The 23713-nt window shown below is 41.9% G+C and overlaps 1 protein-coding gene across 2 annotated transcripts in view; it reads right to left on the reverse strand.

Moving 5' to 3' along the window:
- PLEKHG2 (pleckstrin homology and RhoGEF domain containing G2) overlaps nt 1-23713 on the reverse strand; it is a 148059-nt gene that overhangs the window by 45869 nt on the left and 78477 nt on the right. For both annotated transcript variants that reach the window (XM_073598777.1, XM_073598776.1), the window contains one exon: nt 3285-3385. In XM_073598777.1, coding sequence (XP_073454878.1) covers nt 3285-3385 — 101 coding nt within the window. The remainder of the gene's footprint in view (nt 1-3284; nt 3386-23713) is intronic.

Genomic DNA, 23713 nt, shown 5'->3' on the forward strand with positions numbered 1-23713 from the left:
ACATAGAGAGGGTAAATCACCCTAAAAGGGACACAGACAACAACAAAAACCTGACAGATGTTCCAATCCCTCTCCACTCTATCCAAAATTAAAAAATGTTTTGCCTTTATTTATACTTTAAAAATAATCAGACACTTTGGTGATTCAGGTCATCCCCCGCACCCACTTATATTTTTCTTTGCCAAGGTCCCCAACGCTCTGTTTATCCATCAGAGTCTAGTACTTGAGTAAGCTCCCTGTCGGCCAATATCAGAGCTTACACAAGGTTATTGACCTTCTCCTCTCCCCCATGGAACATTGTAAAAGCCTGGTGATTGGCCTAAGCACTGTTTTCTAAGAGGATGGGCAGGAGGCCAATGTTTCCCTATAGACAGAAGTACCGGCCATTTCTGAAGGCTCCACTAGACCAGCGTAGCAGCAGGAGAGTACAGCAGGGATGAGTATTGGAGGGGGGGTGTGCTTTCAAGAGACCTTGTCACTTTGCAAAGTGACAGATCCTCTTTAAAAAGAAATAGAAATGTATTATCTTATTAATAGACAAATTGGGTTAAAAATGACATAATGTGTAGAAGCTTTGCAGAATTCAGTTCCATATTCAAAACACGTCCCAGTGACATTCCAGCGGCACAGCTACTGCGCTCCAGATTTTTCTATCATCATGGCTGACATCCTAGAGATACAGCTCTGCCTATACACATGAAAGGAGACAGCACATGTGCTATTCACATTGTGCATATGGTGTTCACATACTGGACTTTCCATCAATAATCATTTGGGTGACAAGAAAAGCTCAACGAAAAAACAATCTAGGAGTTTTACTATGTATGATCAAAGAGTATTTGATACATTGGAAGCATGCTGTGCATTCTGTTGTTTCAATACAAGCTGTGACATTTTCTTAACTTAAATGTATAAAAAAAAAATCTAAATCTAAAATAATTTTTGGTTTTGAGTAAAGAGTACAGGGTTTAGAACATTTATCAGGTTTTTACTGCTGTCTGTTTCTTGGCTGGGAGGATTTCCTATCTCTGTGACAGGACAAGTGGTGAGCGCAAATCTTGCACACACGGACAGCATTACATTTTTGGTACCTTGGCTATTCTAGCTAATCACCCCCGCACCTATCAGTGTGATGCATGTGTACTTTGGCATGCCCCATGTGCTTGTTCAAATGCACATACACACTGGCGGTAGTTTACACAACGTATGTGCTCCGAAAGTGGACCTAACATCAGATATACATTTTCTGTTAAGGGGTATCAAAGCCCAAAAATTGAATATATTGTGGCCTACCAGTCCTCAGATGTGGTGACTGCATCAATTTTTTTCCAGGTTAAAAACATTTTCATTAAGTACAGAAAATACTAGAGGTGCATAGAGATGATGTTTGAAGGCCAGCCTGGGATACAATTATGACCCCCCATAGATATAGTGTAGGAGTGAGCCACCAGGGACAGAAAGCATGTTATTCCCAGAATTACCAGGTAAAAGTAATAAGTTTTTGGGTTTAGATACATGTTAAATGTCTGCATGCTAAGGAGAGCACCATATTTGTTCAGGAATTATTCAGGTCCAGCATCTACTTCCTGGACTGAGATAGTGGCTAAGAGATGACAGTCATGTAAATCGTGGTGCCTGTGCAATTGTTGGCAATTTTTAAGAAATGTCTGACACAGATCAGCCCCATCACTGTGGAGAGGAGACAGTGGAAATGCTTCCAGCTGCCTGAAGCAGACTGATGATCATTTTTAAGAAATGTCTGATGATATCATCTCTCCTTATCCAAAATAACTAAAATGAACGTCAAGGAAAGCTTTTTTAATGAAAAAAGGTAGAGATATTGAATGGGGTGAACATGAAAGTGCACGCTGGTACAATGGCAAGGACAGTAGGGTAGTAAGTTGATGCTGTATATTGTGAAATATAATGGCTTCATGCATAGGTGTGCGCAGCCTCTTGCATTAGGGTGTGCACCCCAAAGCTCAAATACATATGCATGTGTATATGTACTGATGGTGTCAGTAGGGCAGTGGACAGTGTCAGTAGTTTTATTTATATTCTTTAAAAAAAAAATTTTTTTGTAACATTTTTTTTTTTTGGAATGAAATATCAGTGGTCTAAACGGGGGGGGGGGGGAATATGCACCACACAAGGCGATTAGGGTGTGCCCAGGCACACCTGGCACACCCTGTTGCTTCATGCATCGTAATGTTACTGAACAGTTCACTTTAACATGTACATGAATGTTTACTGTAAGCTTGCGGTGACCAGGTTTTTGCTAACTGCTACAGTCACAGCAAAGCTGCCAGAAGAAAAACTTACTCCAAGTGCTGCATAATAATAGTCAAATTCTTACTTCCTCATTACTATCAAGGCAGATTACTGTACTGTCTGCAAGCACTTTGCATCATTCAGAAAGAAATCGAAAAAAAGACATTAGGGCTGAGTTCACACCCATACTTTGTGGTAGGGCATGGTAAAATACGCATTTTGCAATGCATCTTCATAATGCATGGCACTCTGTGCGTTGAATTGCAGTGCCATCAATTTAAAATGGCCCACCAACACACAATGCCATATGTGCCACACAATGCCATATTGGCCAACAGACCCACATAGCACCATGCCAAAACACACCTATTTTTTTTTCTTTATTGTTGTTGCGCATCAGCATCCCATTCATAATGAATGGCCTGCCTTACCACTGCAAGCAAACAGCGCATTGTTTGGTGCTTTTTTTCACTCTACTAGTGATAAAGGCACCAAACACTCGTTATCAATAAGTGGTTAAGCAAATCACTTTTGTGTTTATCTACAAAAACATTAAAAAGGCTATAATGTTCCTATTAAATGTAAAAGCTTTTGGGCTTTTGCACACAGGCTGTTTAGCCCAGGTATGATGTACAGCTTCTCATTGACATGAATGGCTTTGTGCACCTGTACAGTATATAGTGGTGCTATCGTAAACATGAGTACAGTGAACAGGCATTTGCAGAAAGATGGAAAAATTTCTATTTTTTTGCATACGCTCATGTTTATGGTAGCAGTGACGTATAGACAAGTACAGCAGCACACAGCTATTCATGTCAATGAGAGGCTGTGTACGCTGCACCTGGGCTGTGTTGGCTGAGAAAAGAAAGCTACAATTACATTGAATGGACTGAACTGGCCTGTGTCCAAGGCCCCTTATAAGAAAATGTATACTTTAAGCTAACCAATAGGCATTATTTGACCAATATCTCACATGGATGGCTACTAAGAAAGAAAGAAACTTTTCATCTTACCTGTTAAATTCATAAATATCTTCAATGTTGCAGAATAAAGTGCTGACTTGCTCAGGTTTGAGGGGGAGCTGACCACAGTCTATAATGCAGCCCAAATAATCCTGTTGAGAAGAGACACAATTGTTAAACTGCATGCTAACACAATGTAGTTCAGATGATTTAATAATAATGACACTGAGAACTGCAGACCATAACAAAACAGAAATATCTAGCAATATACATTATATGGTAAATGTGTTTAGACACCCCTCCTTGTGATTGAGTTTTAGGTATTTCCAGCGAATAGTACTGTTAATGCTCCAGCATACAAAGACATCCTGTACAATTATGTGCTTCCAACTTTTTGGCAAGAGTTTTGGGAAGGACCTTTTCTGATCCAGTCTGACTGTAACCCTGCACAAAAATCCAGATCCAAAAAGACATGGTTTGATCGGTTTGGTGTGGAGGAACTCAAGTGGTCTGCACAAAGCCCTGACCTCAACCCTACTAAACATCTTGAGATTAACTAAAATGACAGGTATTTTCGTCCACCATACCTGACCCGACGAATGTTCTTTTGGCTGAATGGAAACTCATTCCCAGAGAGACACACCAGAATCTTGTGGAAAGCCTTCCCATAAAGAGAAGAGACTGACAGTTACAGAAGGAGAGGCATCTCCCATATAATGCCCATGGTTTTGGAACAAATTGTCCAAACAAGCTTATATAGGAGTGAGAGTCAAGTATCCACATTTTTAGCTATATCTTTTGTTAATTTTAGAGACCCAATAAAGAAAAGAACCATCTTTTACCTAAAGAACAGTTTTAGTCCTTCTTTGCGTGCCATTTTTCAGAAAAGCCTCCAGTTATTGGAGAGGTGAAGGAGATGAATTTTTTTTTTATGTATATCAAGGCAAAAAAAATAAAATAATGCAGCATCTTTGAATTACATGCACATTTCCTCATGTTTTGTCCCTTTAAAGACCCTTTAAAGAAAAATAATCTGCCAGAAATGCACCCAGCTACTAACTCCTGTTGTTGGCTGACAACACACATCATTTTGTTGTTAGGCCTTGCCAAGTTTTCCTATGCCAAACTACTCAGACCCACCCACTCTTCCATCTCCACAACAAAGGTCAATCATTCTGTAGTGCATTGATAAGGAGCGGTGGTGGGCTAATTACGCTCCTTGAGATAACACAGGAAGTAAGTACTGGACACAGAACAGCACTAAAATTCTGACATGACCAACAGGTAATTTTTGCGCTAATTAAACAGATATATAAAAACACTATAGTGGTGTATATACCAGACCAAAGGGGAGCAAACAAGAGAAACTCATTGTTAGGGTTTACAAAAGGCTAAAGCATGGGATCTAGTAACTGGATGTGCCATGGAATCACCATACTATCCATGAAGCAACATTATCATGGGAACATCATTATGTTTGCAATGCTTGCACTATATGGTGCACCTGGTCCGATTAAATATTGTATATATATATACATGGCCACATTATAAAACCTCATAATAACTTCCGGCTTTTAGTTGGATTACTTTCACTAAAAAGCTTAAAATAAACATAGCCAAGCATATGAATCTATGGAGTGCAGAGCAGCACTTTCCGAAGTCTTTAGCCTTAGGGCAGTAGGATCATTCCTGCACGTGTAACCACCTTCTGAAATGTCCAGCCTAAAGTAAATATACTAAAGTACAAAATAAATCACGAGAAAGGAATTTATTTCTGGTAAGTTTAAGTGGTGGTTTCAGTGTATTATCCTTTCCAGTCTGCCTTTTTTTTTTTTAGATACATATACTCACATAATGTTACACACAGATATAAGACAGTGGTTGGAATATATTGCATGGTCCAGTAGTCCAAGGGATGCAGCTCATGTGATCAGGATTCAACACGTACTGCTCCAGATCCAGACTGGAGGTTTGGGGATATTCTGGGCTAGAAAAACTACACCATTAGAAAAAAAGATCTTTATAGTCAAGGAGTTTTCATCCATCAGAACTGGCTATGTATCATTCTGTGTGAATGCGGCAAAATCTAATTTTCTCAGGCTATATTCTCTGCAGATCCCTTTATGGCTACTAAATGAAACTGGGGAGCATACTTACTTTTTATGATAGTCAGCGCCATCCAGTGATCATAATGGGATATTTTTTACGTTCACACATTCTCGATCTGCAGAGACTATAGCCTAAGAACATTCGATTTTTAGCCCATTCGCCAGAACAAAGGTTCAATTCTACTGTAAGCCAAAGAGTGAAAAACACTGCTAACAACCCTGAAGAGTCCCTTATTACAACCCATTATCATCCACTCAGAACTAAACCAGACTAACCTTTTCAGTTTTATTATTTGCCAGAGGCAGCTCCTTTACTCTTTCCAGTTTTCATAATAAGGTGATTATTTAGTAGAAAAGCACATAATGTGGTGATTTTTTTAAGCAGGAAAGCACAGGGGTCAATAGTCCCTGTATACAATGAACATAATAATACCAAGAAAGGCATTAACACTGTATACAGCAGTTAATCTGCATTAGGGTTCAGGGAAAAAAATGACCTCCGCACTAAAAAAACGACGCTGCCGGATGTCATTGCAAGGCGATTTCTGACAAGAGTCCCTCATTTTCCTGAACTTTACTCCAGTACCCTTTGTGGCACCTAACAATCATTTTATTAGACACAGATGTTTTTTTTTCTTTTGGTTTAGAGTCTCAGATGCTGTCTGGTGCACAGCTATTTTTATTAATGCACAGAATGAAGTAATTACAGGTTAACCCATAGCCAGTATGTAGTCATTTTAAGGGAATGTAGCATCTTTTCCATTTATATATGTAAAGGAGATCAGCTTGATGTAAAGACCGCCATACATGGCTTGAAAATCAAGCCATGGATGCCCCTGCTGGCACCACCCGGCTCCTTCGACAAAAGTCAATTGTTCAAATTTGTCGACCGAACAGCATCTGCATTCAATCTGATGCTAGCAAAGTCTGGGAATTCTAACAGCTGATAGAACCAGCAGGGGTGATTCATCCATCCGCTCAGTTTATCGTAGATGGAGGAATCAGTTAGAAGTGTATGACCAGCTTTAGTAATCTTATCAATGTTTGGTCATCTTAAAAAAATACTTTGTTGATGTGTAGTTTGTAAATATATATGCACAGGGAGCAGCTATATTTCCTCATCACATAGTCAGACTAAGGGCTCATGCACACTGCAGCTCAAAGAAGCTGCTCCTACAGGTTTTTGAGATTTTTTTTGAGCTCTCATTTTTCTGTCTGAAAACTCACCTCCATGTTAGCCAATGTGTCCATGCACACTATGGCTTTTTCAGGAGCATACAGGCATATGCTCTTACGGGCAGAAGGAACACCCCCCCACCGAAACTCGTGTTTTTGAGAGCAGCTTTCAAGCAGAAAAGACACCTAAGTACCCGAAAATGCATGAAAAAGTGCGAAAGAGCATGAAAAAGCTCAAGACACAAAAAATAGTAAAAATGAGCTGAGGGGAGAGTTTGTGAAAAAAAAATATTTTTGCTCAAAGAAACTTAAAGGAGCTCAAAGAAGCTCAATAAAATTGTGCAAATGAGCCCAAAAAAGTACAAGCTTCTTCAAGCTGATATAAAAGCTCAAATGCCTGTAAAAGCAGCTTTTGTTTGAGCTGCAGTGTGCATGAGCCCTCTGCTACATAATAGGGTTGAGTTACTAAAACTGGAGAGTGCAAAATTTGGTATAACTGTGCATGGTAACCAATCAACTTCTAACTTCAGCTTGAAAAAAAAACTGGAAGCTGATTGGTTTCTATGCAGAGATGCAGCAGATTTTGCTCTCTCCAGTTTTAGTAAATCAACCCCAATGTTTGTCCTTTACTGGTCCTTCCAGGAATGCAAGTCTATGAATTGACCGAATCACTGAAAACAATGCCCTCCCTGCATGGCTGATCTTATATGTAGTATGAGGCGAGTAGAGCTCCCGGTGATCATCCACTTCACGCAAATTGCTAACTGCCAAACCCCAGTATTTTTTGGAACAGCGTGCATTTCTCTTTAAGATAAAAGTGGTCTCCACAGCGGATTCACCGCAAAATCACTTTTATCAGCGGCGGGAATGGTGCCCACCCCTCTCCCACCACGCTCCGGTCATCTCCGCTGCTTACCGGACCCGCCAGTAGCGGCGCACGCGATCGCGTCCTCTCCCGTGGATGCCTGGCTGCCGACCGAGGGGAAGATGGCCTCTGCTCGGCTCCATGGCATGGGAGGGCGGAAGCGACGTCAAACTTAAAAGGAGACATTTTTATTTATTTATTATCGCATTTTAGTGTAAATATGAGATCTGAGGTCTTTTTGACCCCTGATCTCATATTTAAGAGGTCCTGTCATGCTTTTTTTCTATTACAAGGGATGTTTACATTCCTTGTAATAGGAATAAAAGTGACCCAAAATGTATTTAAAAAAAAAACTGTGTCAAAATAAAAAATTTAAAGTAAAATAAATAAGAAACTTTTTTTTTTTTTTTTTAAAGTGCCCCGTTCCGACGAGCTCGCGCGCAGAAGCAAATGCATACGTGAGTAGCACCCGCATATGAAAACGGTGTTCAAACCACACATGTGATGTATTGCTGCAATCGTTAGAGTGAGAGCAATAATTCTAGCCCTAGACCTCCTCTGTAACTCAAAACTGGTAACCTTTATTTTTTTAAGGGTAAAGGTTTGTCGCCATGAGCAGTCGCAATTTTGAAGCGTGACATGTTGGGTATCAATTTACTCGGCGTAACATTATCTTTTAGAATATGTCACAAAAATCGAGCTAACTTTACTGTTGTCTTATTTTTTAATTCAAAAAAGTGTATTTTTTCCAAAAAAAGTGCGCTAGTAAGACCGCTGCGCAAATACGGTGTGACAGAACATATTGCAACGACTGCCATTTTATTCTCTAGGGTGTTAGAAAAGAAATATATATAATGTTTGGGGGTTCTAAGTAATTTTCCAGCAAAAAAAAAATGATTTTAACTTGTAAACAACAATTGTAAAAAAGAGGCTAGGTCCTTAAGTGGTCATACGGGCACTGCTCACCAGTTATCTGGAACCAGCGATGTCAAGGCCTGCGGGTAAGACAAGAACTAGAACAATGAAAACAACATTTATAAAGCTCATTCAAGGGTAAGAAACATGGGGTGGTGGTTACTGTTTTCTTAACTAAGCTTTAGTGGCACTTCAAGTTCATCCTTGTTTTAAACCTTATTTTCTTCTAAAGCCACTTCAAAATACTTAATCTGATGATAACAGTGCATGAAAACATTCAGAAATTTTGGAAGGATCCATAAGGAGTTATCATTGCTTCTTCTAGACTGCTGGTAAGTATCTTTATGCTCTGTTGCAATACTTTACAGCATAGCGGCTCCATCGAGAACCCCCCCCCGAGATGTTTTGTGAGCCACTCGCTCTCCCTCTTGTGTAATTGAGGAATTGAACCCCTGTGGATTTACAGCGGAAAATCTGTTTACTAATAGGGTATTTCTCTCAAACCAGATGAGGGGTTAGATGTTGGGCCCTGGAACGACACATGAGGCCTCACTAACGTCAGGGAGGCTGAATACAATCAGTAAAGAGGAAGGGAGAGGAGACAGGGGAAAGACACACAGAGGAGACAGGAATATCCATAGAAAGAATGACTCTATAATAGTGTTCATTATGGCATTGACCATGTTTATGGGCCTACTGACTGAAGGAGTCATAAGTAGAAGGTTTTGCATTTATTAGATGACGTTTTCCAAAAAAATGTATACTAAGTACCTTCTGATGTGCATCACCCTATCCCAAATGCCATTATACAGTAAAACGTTGGTTTGAGAGTAACTTGGTTTGAGAGCATTTTGCAAGACAAGCTAAATTTTTAAATAAATGTTGACTTGATACACAAGCGATGTCTTGATATACAAGTGGCGTCACGTCACAACTGAGTATAAAAGAGAAGAGAGGTGCCTCTAAGTGTAGCAATATGGTTACATTTAATGAAGGTACAACATTTAGCGACATATTGCTACACTTAGAGGCGTCTCTCTTCTCTTTTATACTCTGGAGCTCCTGCTGGATTTTGCTTCTAATCCCCTTGTGAAGGCTGCCATTTGTTAATGGACATTTTATGGTTACACAACCTGGTCACATACTATAATCTTTTTATATGGACTATAAACTGAAGGACTTATGAATAAATGGTTGTGGAAGAATTATTTGAGTTTCCACTATTTCTTATGGGGAAATTCGCTTTGATATACAAGTGCTTTGGATTACAAGCATTTTTTCAGAACCAATTATGCTCGCAAATCAAGGTTTTACTCTTAATGTGTATTTGATATAGAGTGCAAGTGATAGTGTTGAAATCTTCAAAAATTTGGTGTGAAATTAGTTATGTGCAGGTCCATGTCCAGGTATATACATTTGCAGATAGGAGAAGGTTTACAAACTTCAGCAATAGTTAAACAGTCAAAAGTGTGCAGAAGCAATTTTCTAGGATGCAGTCAAACAATTGCAATGTTATAACTGTTGCCAGAAGAGCAATGAATAGGCTAGGTTCCGCCAACTCACTTGTCACAGGTACAGTGGGGACATCAACCTATTGATCAGTCTTTCAAAGCTGATTGGGAGGTCCACAGGAAGAGCACATGTGGTGCAACTACAGAATCCTATGCTACCCAATATTCTGGATCAGCAATGCTGATCTTCGCACAGAGAATATCAGCACAGGAGAGGAGAATACACAAACGGTTTATATTAGAGGCGGTTAATAATACAGACAGGGTTAGTGTTGGGGTTAAAAGGAAGGTTAGTATAAGTGTTACAGAGAGGGTTATTATGCCCATACACTAGTATAATTTCTTGAAAATTTTTCATTGTAAGAATGTTTGTGGGGTCAAATAAACGCTTGTTTTTGACCATAGTGATGAGAAAATTCAAAGCAGGATGGAAATTTGTTCTTTAACGAAAACATTTCTATCAGTGTATGTCATTTTCGTTCAGGGAATTAAATTCATTCCAAAATCGAGAAAATTGAGTACTGTCCGTGATACTTTTTTTATTTGCACTAACATACAATTTTTCAGGACAAGCTTTCGGGGTATGTCCCCTTCTTCAAGGTCCAAGCAGTACTGATTCACAAATTTTTAAGCAGAATGTTAAAGAAAAAGAAGAAAAAAAAACAACTACTACAACAAATCAAGTATTCCAAAATCGAAAAGTGACATTAAAGCCCCGGTGCTCCTGGCTCCCCCTATTCAGCCAGTGCCCTCAATAGAAAGGTTCTCTAACAAACCTCTGAGGGCTTCACAGAACAGCTGTATTTATACTGAGATTAAATTACACATAGGTGGACTCAATTTACCAATTACGTGACTTCTGAAGGCAATTAGTTCCACTAGATTTTAGTTAGGGGTATCAGAGTAAAGGGGGCTGAATACAAATGCACGCCACACTTTTCAGATGTTTATTTGTAAAAAAAAATTAAAATCATTTATCATTTTCCCTCCACTTCACAATTATGTGCCACTTTGTGTTGGTCTATCACATAAAATCCCAATAAAATACATTTACCTTTTTGGTTGTAACATAACAAAATGTGGAACATTTCAAGGGGTGTGAATACTTTTTCAAGGCACTGTATACCAGATTTTGCACTTTCCAGTTTTAGTAAAGTAACCCAAATGTTTAATAGCACCCCTCTGTGTATGCTGCAAAAGCCTTCAAGGAAGATCCATCTCAGAGTTGCCAGGTTGTTATTAAGCAGGAGAGGAAACTAAGGCTCCATGCACACTGGCTTAAAAAAACATTGCTTCTACAGGAGTTTTGTGTTCTTCCTGTAGAAGCAGCTCAATGTTATCCTATGTGTCCATACATATTCGGACATTACGAGGCATATTTTGAGTTTAAAGTGGAGTTCCACTCAAAAATGGAACTTCCGCTTTAAGGGAAGGTGACCCCCTGACATGCCACATTTGGCATGCAATTTTTTTTTTCCTTGGGGGGGGGGGTGGGGGGGTGGATACCTTCTTTTTAGAGGTTTCCAGCTCCCAGTTCCTCCCGGGGCACCGTGGCGCCGGAAGGGAGATCACCTCTCCCCCCTCCCTCTCGGCAATTATCTGGGACACGTCACAGGTCGCAGATGATTGCCCGGCCATTGAGGAAGTGCAGCACGGCTCGACATGTGCAGTGCGTGCCCAGCTGTGAGGCCACAAATGGGCGCCCACAGTGACAATGCCGGCGCCGCAGAGAGAAGGGGGAGATGAGCGGTTCTTCGTTCCTCCGCATCGCTGGACCCTGGGACAGGTAAGTGTCCGATTATTAAAAGTCAGCAGCTGCAGTATTTGTAGCTGTTGACTTTTAAATTTTTTTTTTCTTTAAACGGAACTCCGCTTTAACATTTAGAGGCAGAAAAAAAAATCTTCTGGTTCGCGTTTCTGATTGGAGCTCACTGGCAAAAAAAAAAAAACGTAAAACTCGTCTAAACTGTACAAAAAATGCTCTATATGAGCGTTTTTTTACTCCCAAGAGAACAGACATTTTTTAAGCCCCATGTGCATGGAGCCTAAGAAGTGGAAAGGTGCTGAATTGTAGTATGTTGAGTGTGATTGTGGTGTTGGCACAGATCACTCGATCAGACTATAAACATAAGAGATTCTCCAAATTTTAAAATGTTCTTCAGGCTATAGCTGAGCTAAATAAATATAAAAAAAATCAGCTAAAGCAAGGACAGATATAAATGCTATTATGTACTCTGTAATATCTCAGGGCTAATAACATATTACAGAAATAAAAAAAATAATAATAACAAAAACAACCATAACTACTACTAATAGAAAAAAAAATAGCCTTTGTAAATATTTCCATGTTTCCATCCATACCGAATTGCTCATTTCCTACTGTAAACTAAGAAAAGAAAATATTTTGCGTAAAAAGAACCCTTTTGGTCATGAAGCTGAAGCATGTGACATATGTGACTGACCCCATACATGAGATTGATGTGAGAGGGGAGAGAACGACCAAACATTGCCCAGCAGGACACACAAGCCATACACACTGCACACAGAGCAGCAGAGGGGCCATACAGACACTCCATACTGCATCTGAGTGTGGTCTGCTCTCACTCACACAGTGACCCCTGCCCAGTGGGAATGTGTCAGAGAGACGCTGGGTCTCAGCAATCTCTGGCATTCCAGAAATACTAACTGGCCACCAGTTTATCCTGTTTAAATAATGTCTCAGGCTGAACATTCATCACAATGCAGATGTGGAGCTATAAACCATGAGGCGCAGACAGCATCCATCTTGTGCGACTTCTAGGAAGCAAGCTTGGACAATGTGTTTGACTTTTTATTGTGTGTTTCACTCTTTAGTGGGAGTAACCAGGGCTAACTACATTGTGACAAATAACGGAACACAAAAAATTAAATAAAAAATGAAGGCATTCACAAAGCAAGCTTTCAGATAGTTGCATAGCTTAGTAGAGCATGCCTAATGCCCAACTCAAGCCTTTAAAAAATAAGAAATCCCCAGTCTAGCACTTTGTAAAAGAAAATAAAAAAATAATAGTTCTCTTTGCAATGTTATTATTATAATCATACAGGATTTATATAGCGCCAACAGTTTGTGCAGTGCTTTACGACATGAGGGCAGACAGCACAGGAGGAATTAGATATTCATTGGGGTTGATTTACTAAAGGTAAATAGACCAGTGGCAGCCTGGTCATAGGGGGCGCACGGGCACCGCCCCCTATCCATGTGTCCGGCCCCCTGATCTACATGCAGGGCGCCGGACACATGGATTCCAATCGAGTGCTTTTTTTTTTGAAGCACGTGATTAGAACCATAGGCTCTAATAGGCTTCAAAAAAGGGTGGGCTCGGGGCACAGAGCACTGCGCCCGAATCCCACCCAGTTCTGTGACAAGAGCCAATTAATATTCGCTCTTGTAACACTGGTTCTCCTCCCGGCCAATCAGTAAGCTTGTCCTGAGACCGGTCACCCAATTGGCCAAAAGGAGATTGGATTGGCCATAGGAGGAGTAGGGAGGAGACGCAGGGGAAGCGAGGAAGCAGCCGCCCACAGTGCGGAGAGAAGCTGTCCGCTACCCGGAGCGCTGCCCATGATATGGGGTACGTGTGAGGCCCCAACTACTGACCGACCTGGGGGGGCGCCGCCCGTGACCCCTGTGACCTGCCAGCCCAGGGGGGTGGGGGGGGGTGGTAGAGCGGTGAATGCCCTCCGTGACCCGACCGGGGGGGGGGGTGTCGGTGGGTGGATTGTTTGCCGCCCCCCCCCCAAAAGAACACCAGCTGCCACTGAAATAGACTTTCTGGAGCAACTACACAGTCTATTTGCCTTTCATAGATTAACCCTACACTGTCTCGAGTGCTGTCCCCTGAAGACTCCTTATTTTGCAATTTAGCAACAGTCTTCCTCTGGGCTGAATGACACTCAGTGCTATCCAATACACTCCCTGTGAACCCAGGGAGTCAAGAACCCACCCCCCGGGTACACCGGTAAGCTGCCCTGGATCACAGGAAAATGGTACAGAGGCAATAAAACCTACAATAAGCAGACAATTAACCTACAGCTGATCCAAAGAAAGGGAGACTATCCTTACAAAGAGTGCTCTAATTTTCTCTAAAAGGGGGAAAAATCCTTGCTGATCCCTAAATTAATAAACAATGAGCAACATTATTTATCTATAGAGACCCCCCCCCAAAAAAAAACAAAAAATATGGTAAAATGAATTTAATCCTTCCATACTCTATTAAAAAAACATAAAAATAGTCGTATGCCCTGTACACACGGGTGGACTTTTCGGCAACAAAGGTCCGACAGGCTTTATAACGGACTTCCAACAGACTTTCGAACGAACGGACTTGCCTACACACGATCACACCAAAGTCCGACTGATCCGTACGTGATGATGTATGACCGGACTAAAATAAGGAAGTTCATAGCCAGTAGCCAATAGTTTCCCTAGCGTCGGTTTTGGTCCGTCGGACTAGTATACAGACAAGCGGATTTTTCTATAGGAACTGGGTCCGGCGGAGTTCCAACGTAAAGATTTGAAACATGTTCCAAATCTAAAGTCCGTCAGATTTTCGACAGAAACAGTCCGCTGAAGGTCCGATGAAGCCCACACACGGTCAGATTGTCCGCCGGATTCGGTCCATCGGACCAGTCCAGTCAAAAAGTCTGCTCGTGTGTACAGGGCATAAGTCTTACTTTTTTATATTCCGTACTTTAAATATCTAAGATACACTGAACTGGAAACGAGATGAAGCCCCCCTAAAGCTGGTCATAGACTGAACAAACTTTGTCATGTTCCTAATAAACTGAAATGCAATCATTGAGTGGCCACATCAATACTGTAACACTCTGCCTGACATCTTTTGAAGGAGCCACGCAAAAAATTGTAAGCCATACAAATGCAGACACTATTTAGGAATTCTGGCAGCTGGCAGCATCGGCTGTCAAAATATGATGCAGGAGATTCGTCCATCCACAATGTTTATTGAGGGTGGAGGAATCTGTTAAATTTGCTCAACCTATGGGTGCCAGCTTAAAGTGTTGCTAAACCCAGGACCCTGCATTCCCTATATGCACATTCCTTATATTGTCAAAAGTATTGGGATGCCTGCCTTTACATGCATATGAACATTAAAGTGTTGCTAAATCCAGGCCCCTGCATTCACTATATCTGGTCTCCCACAGTACACAGAACTTGGAAATGAAAATATTTTAGTAAATATAAACTGCTAAATACATATTAGTGAATGGTTAAAGCTTATAGGAGGAGTTTTCATTCTGCTCTGACTGTCCTTTGAGGCTGCAGGACCCCTGACCCTCTGTCTGGACAGCACAGATTGGCCCTGTGCTGATCACATGCACTCTCCCCAGAAAAAAAAAACTCTCTAGCAATACACACCAAACTGAGCATGTGCAGAGTGCCCCCAAGGCTCTGTACTATCAGGAGATGGATCGGGGACTGTGGAAGAAGGGGAGGATCAGATAAGACAGGATCAAACAGCCTTTTTATACAATGCAGAGGATTAACCCCTTAGGTTCCACAGTGAGTATACCAAGCATGCTTTACTGCATATACACACTGATTTTACTGTTGTGGGTTTAGTAACACTTTAGGCTGGGTTCACAACGCAGCACGCTCCGGCTCACAGAGGAGTCCTGTGCGTATCCTTTCACCGTTTCAGGTCTGATTTCAGCCTGAATTTTGGGATGAATTCGACCCTTAAATGGACCAAAAGACCCACAGGGTTTCTGTGCAATTCACACCGGAGCCGCTGCGGAGATGTGTAGAGAGAACCGGTCACTATCTCCTGCTATGCAAATTGGCTGCGGGGAAACCCCCATCCAATTCGCAGTAGTGTGAACCCAGCCTTAAAAAAGAAATACAACTTTTTTTTTTTTACATTATTCAGTTGCTGAAGGGACAAAGTACATTTAGTACTTTTCCCATCTTTCTTGGTGTCCTATAACACTAGCTGCAATATTGAACCGGGTGTCCCACCCCTTTGGCGCACGGCTGTCTTGCTATCACAACTAGCAAGGGGTTGGCTGCTTTGATAAGCATGGTCCCTCTTTTTTAACAAAATCCCCCTTGTCCCTTATTTCTCCTCAAACATCCCTCTTTTAGTTCTGAGGCATACACCTCTATAAACTGTTTAACAAGCAAAACTGTTAATATTATCCTAACATTTTAATTAAAACCCTTTCAGTTATAACATTGCTTATTTTAAAATGCTAGGATAAAACTGCTTGCATTATATAAATCCTGTATAATAATAATATAAATAAAAAAAAATAAAAAATGTATGTTTATCTGATGGTTTTTGAGCATTTATTCACTATAGTCTTTGTGAGCAGGGGTGTGGCAAAGGTATGTCCTTTGTTTACCAATTCCTGCCCGGCCTATAGCAGAATGATGGCTGGGCGGTGGTTGCGTTATCCTGACTGGACGTCATATGACGTCCAGCAGGATAAGCCGCGATCAGTGGAGTGGTGTGCCACTCTGACACATCGCAACTCCGATCATGGTAAAGAGCCTATTACGTAGACTCTTTACCACGTGATCAGCTGTGACTGATCACAGCGTGTAACCAGGAAGTGCCAGTAAACGGCTTTCCTCGGTTCGCGCTGACAGGGAGAGCCGACTGGAGGCTCTCCTGTCAGAGGGGGGGGTCTGCGAGGATAATCAGCGCATCCCCCATCAGAGGTGCCCACAACAGCTGCAAATCAGTGCCCATAAAAATGCCAGTTAGTGCCCATCAGTAACGCCTATCAGTGCCCTAAACAGATGCCAATCAGTGCCCATCAGTAATGACTGTCAGTACCTCATCATCAGTGCCATCTATTAGTGTCACCTATCGGTGCCCATCAGTGCTGCATATCAGTGCCCATCAATTCTACATATTAGTGCCTCCTCATCAGTGCCTCCTCATCAGTGCCGCCTCATCAGTGCCTGTCAGTGCAGCCTCATCAATGCCCGTCAGGGAAGGAGATAACATAAAAGAAGAAAATCTTTTTTTTTCAAAAATATCAGTCTTTTTTTAGTTTGTTTAGCAAAAAATTAAAACCCCAGAGGTGATCAAATACCACCAAAAGAAAGCTCTATTTGTGGGAAGAAAATGATACAATTTTAATTTGGGTACAGTGTTGCATGACCGCGCAATTGTCATTCAAAGTGTGACAGTGCTGAAAGCTGAAAATTGTCCTGGGCAGGAAGGGGGGAAAGTGCCCGGTATTGAAGTGGTTAAAATGTATTCCTCTCTGTCATCTCAGAAAGTCGGGAGGTATGCCATAACCAAGAACTGTTGTTCGCTCACTGCATGTGAGTTAATAAGCCTAGCTAGAGACTGTTGTCTGCAGGATCCTCAGCAACTGTTACCAAATGGTATCCTTCTTACCCACATTAATCACACTCCCATGTGTCTCTTCACACAATGAACGATGCTGCTTCTTGGGTAAGGGATGAAGTACAATACCTTCCATAGCTCATGAGTGTTAGCATCACAACTGACATTGTTAAAGTCTAAAGGCCCATACACATGCTTTGATTTTCGGACGTCAATTGTGTTACCACGATTGATCGTCCTCAAATCTTACCGTTAGTACGGTGCTTTCGACAGCAGATTTCACTTTTTCATCAGACAAAAGCTGGATGTGCAGGCTATAAAATTTTTGTCGGATGTGAACTCAACGTCTGATTTTCGTTTCATTAATACGGTTTTCGTACAAATAAAATCGTAAGAGCAAGACTACGCATGCTCAGAAACAAAAGAATACATACTAAACTATTCAACACGTTTTGTCACTTCTGATGTTGTATTATGTCAAATGAAAATTCTCGTATTGTTATTAACCTTTTCACTTTCGAAATGAGACTAGCATTCCACAAAAATCGGACGTTCCGTCGTCTGAAAAACAAAGCGTGTGTATGAAGGCTTAACAATGAACATCTCTTTTTTTTTCCATTTTGGTCTGATAAATATACATTAAAGCATTTTGTAATATCTTTTATAAGCACTTGCACTTTTCAGAAATTCTAAACTGTCCTGTGCTCCCTTCCCATGTTATCTCAAAGAGTCCATTTATTTATTATTTATTTATTTATTTCAGGTATTTATATAGCGCCATCAGTTTACGCAGCGCTTTACATATACATTCTACATTCACATCAGTCCTTACCCTCAAGGAGCTTACAATCTAAGGTCCATAACTCACATTCATACATACTAGGGACAATTTAGACAGGATCCAATTAACTTACCAGCATGTCTTTGGAGTATGGGAGGAAACCCACACAGACACAGGAAGAACATGCAAACTCCAGGCAGGTAGTATCGTTGTTGGGATTCAAACCAGCGACCCTTTTTACTGCTAGGTGAAAGTTCTATCCACTACACTACTGTGCCGCCTATTTAGCCCTCCTAGTTCTTATTTTAGAACTAAAACTCATCAGTGCCTATGCTTTGGATATAAAAACAGTAGGAGTTGTTTGCGTAGTTTAGTAAAAGACGAACAACTAACATACAAATATGTGGTATCACTGTGATCATCAAGAGCAGGAGCATTTAATTTGGGTCGTTCTTTGGTGGATGGTTATGGTAATAGCGAGAAATATAAAGCTACATTTAAAAAGAAATACCGTATTTATTGGCGTATAACACGCACTTTTTTCCCCTGAAAATAGGGGGCAAATCACGGGTGCGTGTTATACGCCAACAGTGAACCTCGGAGGGGAAGGAGGGGGAAGAACGCCGCCGGAATTCAAGAGCCGCCATCTCCTGTTTACTCGGCTCTCACTCAGCTCCCACGTCACACACAGTCCCGCCTCCGCCACTGGCATTGGACCAGAGTTCTGTCTATCACAGGAGGTGGTCCAATGCCAATGGCGGAGGCGGGACTGTGTGTGTGAGAGTCAAGTAAACAGGAGATGACGGCTCAGTGATTTCCTGCACTGTCCAGGCTGCATCGATAGTGAGGCTGCAGATGAGCATTGAGGCTAAAAAAGGGGCATTGATCAGGCTGCATTGATGAGATGTGCTGCAGATGGATGGGCATTGATCAGGCTGAATTGATGAGATATGCTGCAGATGCTCGTTGGATTGTTACCACTGCTTCTCAATTTTTATGTGAGTACCTGTAATTTTACAATAAAGAGTGTTACTTTTAATCAAAACTGGATTACACTATTGGCTTCTCTTCTGCCGATTACCCCCTATGAATACAACCCCCCTGCATCACACCTGAGGGAACTCCCACCCAGGATCCAGGATAGAGAGGGACGCGCTGGAATCCATAGGCGGACGTCCTAAACAGCTCTCTTGTTACCTGCTTTTGCCCCATTACCTGAAGGTAAGGGGCTATTACCCACCAAAGTGGTCTAGAACACGAAGAAAACACTTGATGTGATTCACCCCAGCACTCTAACTGCAACGTGTGCATGCCAGGACGTTGCTGTCACAATCATACACAAGGACTGTTCCTGTGCATCATATGGATGCGTGTCCCAGCACTTTAATTGCAACGTGTGCATGCTAGCACGGTGCTGTCACATTTTATTTAAAGGACTTTTCTTCTTATGTTGTTTATGCAAAATAATATTTTTTCCTCATTTTAAAAAAACTTTTTACCTTCTTTCATTATTTGATGTCAGCATGCACAATATGCACCTTATATAGAAATAGTTAGCTACCACTCCTCCAATTTTGAGTTGCACCTAGCACCTTTTGTCTGCACTATATACTTTGCTGGTTCAACTATAGATGTACGTTTACTATGCACCTTATTCTTTTTTAAACTTAGAGCAAGTCACTGGTGCTTTGGCAGCCCCACCACCACGTTTTTGTATTGTAAATATGTGGATTTTATTTTAGGTGATTGAAGTGACATTTTATTTGAATATACTTATGCCATTCTCTATGCATTATTGAAGATATTGAACATTTACAATTTCTTTTAATCTTTGTCATACACAATATCCTTCACGTTTATGTTATTTCACCACTTTTTTACCTAGCGCATTTATTATCTTATGTTCACTTGTTTCTACACTTAGGATCAGCGCAACACCACCCACTCATATACATTTATCTAAAAAGGTTAGGTGTTAACCTATAGGTGTATGCGGCTTTTCCACCCTTAGCCTCTTCCATAACAGATAGCGCGGGAATAATTCCCCTTATTTATTATGCTGCAGATGGGCATTGATCAGGCTGAATTGATGAGATGTGCTGCAGTTGGGCATTGATCAGGCTGAATTGATGAGATGTGCTGCAGTTGGGCATTGATCAGGCTGCATTGATGAGATGTGCTGCAGATGGGCATTGATCAGGCTGCATTGATGAGATGTGCTGCAGATGGGCATTGATCAGGCTGCATTGATGAGATGTGCTGCAGATGGATGGGCATTGATCAGGCTGCATTGAGCGGAGATGAGGAGGCTGCAGATGGGCACTAAACAGGCTGCATTATGGGGGGGGACTGACCCTTATTTTAATTCAAATTTGTTTATTTAAAAAATTGTTTTTTTCTGAAACTTCCCTCTTAAAATTAGGGTGAGTGTCATACGCCGATAAATACGGTATTTCTATTTATTATTTTGGGACAGTTTTCCTTTGATAATAATAAAAAAATCAGAAGATATCCATTACCAGTTACCACCAAAAAAAGCCCAATTTGTCCTGAAAAAAATACCTGGATGTACAAAGTAGTCGTAGTGATATGTACGGTTTTACTAACACATGTCAAAGTTACAAAATTGTGCTTAAGCATTTAGATTTGTTTTACCCTTAGTTATAAAGAGATTAAAGTAGTTGTAAACCCTTACACACCACTTTTACCAATAATAAGGCTTACCTGTAGGTACCATGAATATCTCCTAAACTTGCACTATTTAGGCGATATTCACTGTATCAGCATGTGCTGACGTCAGCGGCACATGCGCACTGAAGAATCGGCTCGCTCATGCCGTTTCTACAGCTATTGTGCCGTTACCAGCAGTTCCTGCGCGCATGCGCGGGAGTGATGTCATCGTGGCTCCGGCCAATCACAGTGCTGGAGCCCGCAATACCCAGAACTAACCCCGGGAGACATGTCGCCGGCCACAGCGGTGTGCTGGGACCGCTGCAGGAGCTTCAATCTAAGGTATGTATTTCATAATGACCTAGTATGCAATGCATACCAGCTTATTATGCCTTTGTCTTGCAGGTTTTTTTTTTTTTCGTGGGTTTACAACCACTTTAAAAGGATAAAACATGAGGATATGTGCATATATTGCTGTTTGTGTCCCCACTGGTGCACTGGCTGACCAGTGCCTTTGGCACAGAAAGTAATGGGAAACCCAACATTTTCTAGCTGTCATAAGAATAAAGGGCAAGGAGAATTCTTCCAGCGTATAAACCTGTTAGGAATTTTTTTGTTTTTTTTGTTTTTTCGTACACTTTTAATGCCTTTTTACATTGTGGTATGTAGTTTTTCCTTTAAAGCGGAGGTCCGCCCACTGCTGCAAAAATTAAAAGCCAGCAGCTGCACATACTGCATTTGCTAACTTCTAATAATTGGACACTTACCTGTCCTGGAGTCCAGTGATGTCGGCACCGCAGCTGATGTTTCCATCAGCTGTCGGGTGCATGCCGCCTCCATTGCAAGTAAAGGAACCCAGCAGTGAAGCCTTATGGCTTCACGCTGGGAACCCTACAGTGCAGGCGTGAGACCCCACTCCTCCTGACAGCCAGGGAAGGTGGAGGGAGCCCGGGGCGTTGACATCAATACCCGCGGCTGAGGCTCCCGGAAGTGGGAACAGGATACCTGTGAAAGACAGGTATCCTGTCCCCCCCCGAAAGGTGGCACCAAGGGGGGGAGTTCCACTTTTGGGTGGAACTTCGCTTTAACATCAGATAGTTCTATAACCAAAAAGAACGATAACACCATCTGCTCATACTGCCCCATATGTTGGAGAATTCCATCTTTAAATCGTTACATCAGCAGATAGCTTGAGTGCTGAGTATCCCAGAATCCTCACTGGAGACCACAAAACCATCGCACCGCTTCCTCATAGAGAAATGACAGTTATGGAGAAAATGAGCGCACAGCTGCCTCTGAGCTAATAATAAAGCTCTATGGCATGGACAGCTGGACTTTCATCCATCATACGATGGCATGTTCCTAGCCTAACACTGGAATTGGCTCCCACGTGTCACGTTGAATTGTTGTTTTGATCTGTAGATTGTAAATTATACAGTGCATATAGCACAAGGCTTCCCTGCTGTGAAAAAAGATATTAGACTCTGTTAGAACTATTACTATACAGGCTCTAGCATGTGGTAAGAGGGCAGCAGAAGGGGGTGGTAGACCGTCTCATTTCCTTATCTCAGTACATAACCTTCTTATGCAAGAAATTCAGAAAAAAAAAGTTAAGCAACTGAGGAAAGCAGAGAGAAAGGACTCAAGAATAGCAGTTAAAGGGACAGTCCACCCAAAAATTATATTCTAGCTCATCGGTCTCCAAACTTTACAAGCAAGTGGGCAGTTTATTGTCCTCCAGACTCTAGGAGGGCCGAACTTTGGCCAGCGGGAGTGGAAATTTTTCTGGCATTAGTGGGAGTAAACATCTGGTATTAGGGGGAGGAATAGTGCCCCATCGTTGATATCATAGGGAGGAATAGTGCCCCATTAGTGGTGTCAGTGGGAGAAATGGTGCTCCATTGTCGGTGTCAAATGGCAGAATAGTGTCTCGTATCAGTGGGAGGGATAGTGCCCCAAGGGCCGAATAAAGACAAGCAAAGGACTGCATCAGGCCCTCGGACCACAGTTTGGAGACCACTGTTCTAGCTGAAAGGGGTCTTTTGGAGTAAAATGCACACTGCCTTTTCTTCTTCTCTTGGGATCACCAGCAGCATACCTCTACCATGGTCCCTGCCCTGACTCTGTCCATCTTGAAGTGTTCCTACTCTTCCTGATGCATACTTTATATTGTAAAAAAAAATTACTGCTGAAATCCAGGCAAACAGCTAAATATACAATTGAAATGCATATATGGGAGTTTTTTTTATCTGTCAGCTGGTTTGTATTTCTGTCTATCTAGTTCGGAGTATACACAACTCTTCCAGACAGTAAAGTCAAGTTGGTGACTTGACTCTTCTCTACTGCAGTTTAGTGATACAGCCTGGTCACCTCTCTGTCCATAGCCTGTGATTGGACAATGAAGAAGCAGCAGCAGACCAATAAGCTTATCTCTCTACTCTCCCTTTCTGTCATCATGCCTCTTGCCAGCTGTATGGGAGAAACTGATACCAAGTCAAATTCAGGTACTTAAAGTGGAAAGAGCGGACCATGGCAGCAGAGGGGAAGAGCGTGAGGGGGCAAACAAGTGGAGCTTCCCCTTTTGGGTGAAGCTCCGCTTTAAGCTTTGACAATAAAACCTGGAAGCTGATTGGTTACTATACAGAGCTGCACCAGATTCTATGTGCACCACCAGTCTTAGTAAATCCCTCCTCTGCATCCAGGGCTGATCATTCTCAGGTAATGCAAGCAGCTAGGAATATCTGTGGAAGCGGTCAGCCTCCCATTGCTTTCAGTGGGGCTGCCTCTTACAGCTAACCCCTGCTGGGTCTCCTGCATGTAAATTACTAATGGCCCCATTCGCAAGTGGGCATGCGGCCTAAAAGTGCACCACTAAATGTATTTGTGTCAGTCCAGTTCTGAGATTTACACAGCTCTGCTACACAGTCCTCCTTGGCATGGGAGGGGGCTTGATCTTTTCCTGCTGCTATTTCACTTACAGGTCTTGAACCCCACCCTGTGACTGGACAGTGAAAGGAGAAGCAGCACGCTGATGAGTTAATCTCTCTGTCACACTGCTCTCCCCCCACAATCGGCATGCTCCTGCAGCACAGC

Source organism: Aquarana catesbeiana, linkage group LG09, assembly GCF_042186555.1.
Source record: "Aquarana catesbeiana isolate 2022-GZ linkage group LG09, ASM4218655v1, whole genome shotgun sequence".
In the NCBI taxonomy this organism is placed as follows: domain Eukaryota; kingdom Metazoa; phylum Chordata; class Amphibia; order Anura; family Ranidae; genus Aquarana; species Aquarana catesbeiana.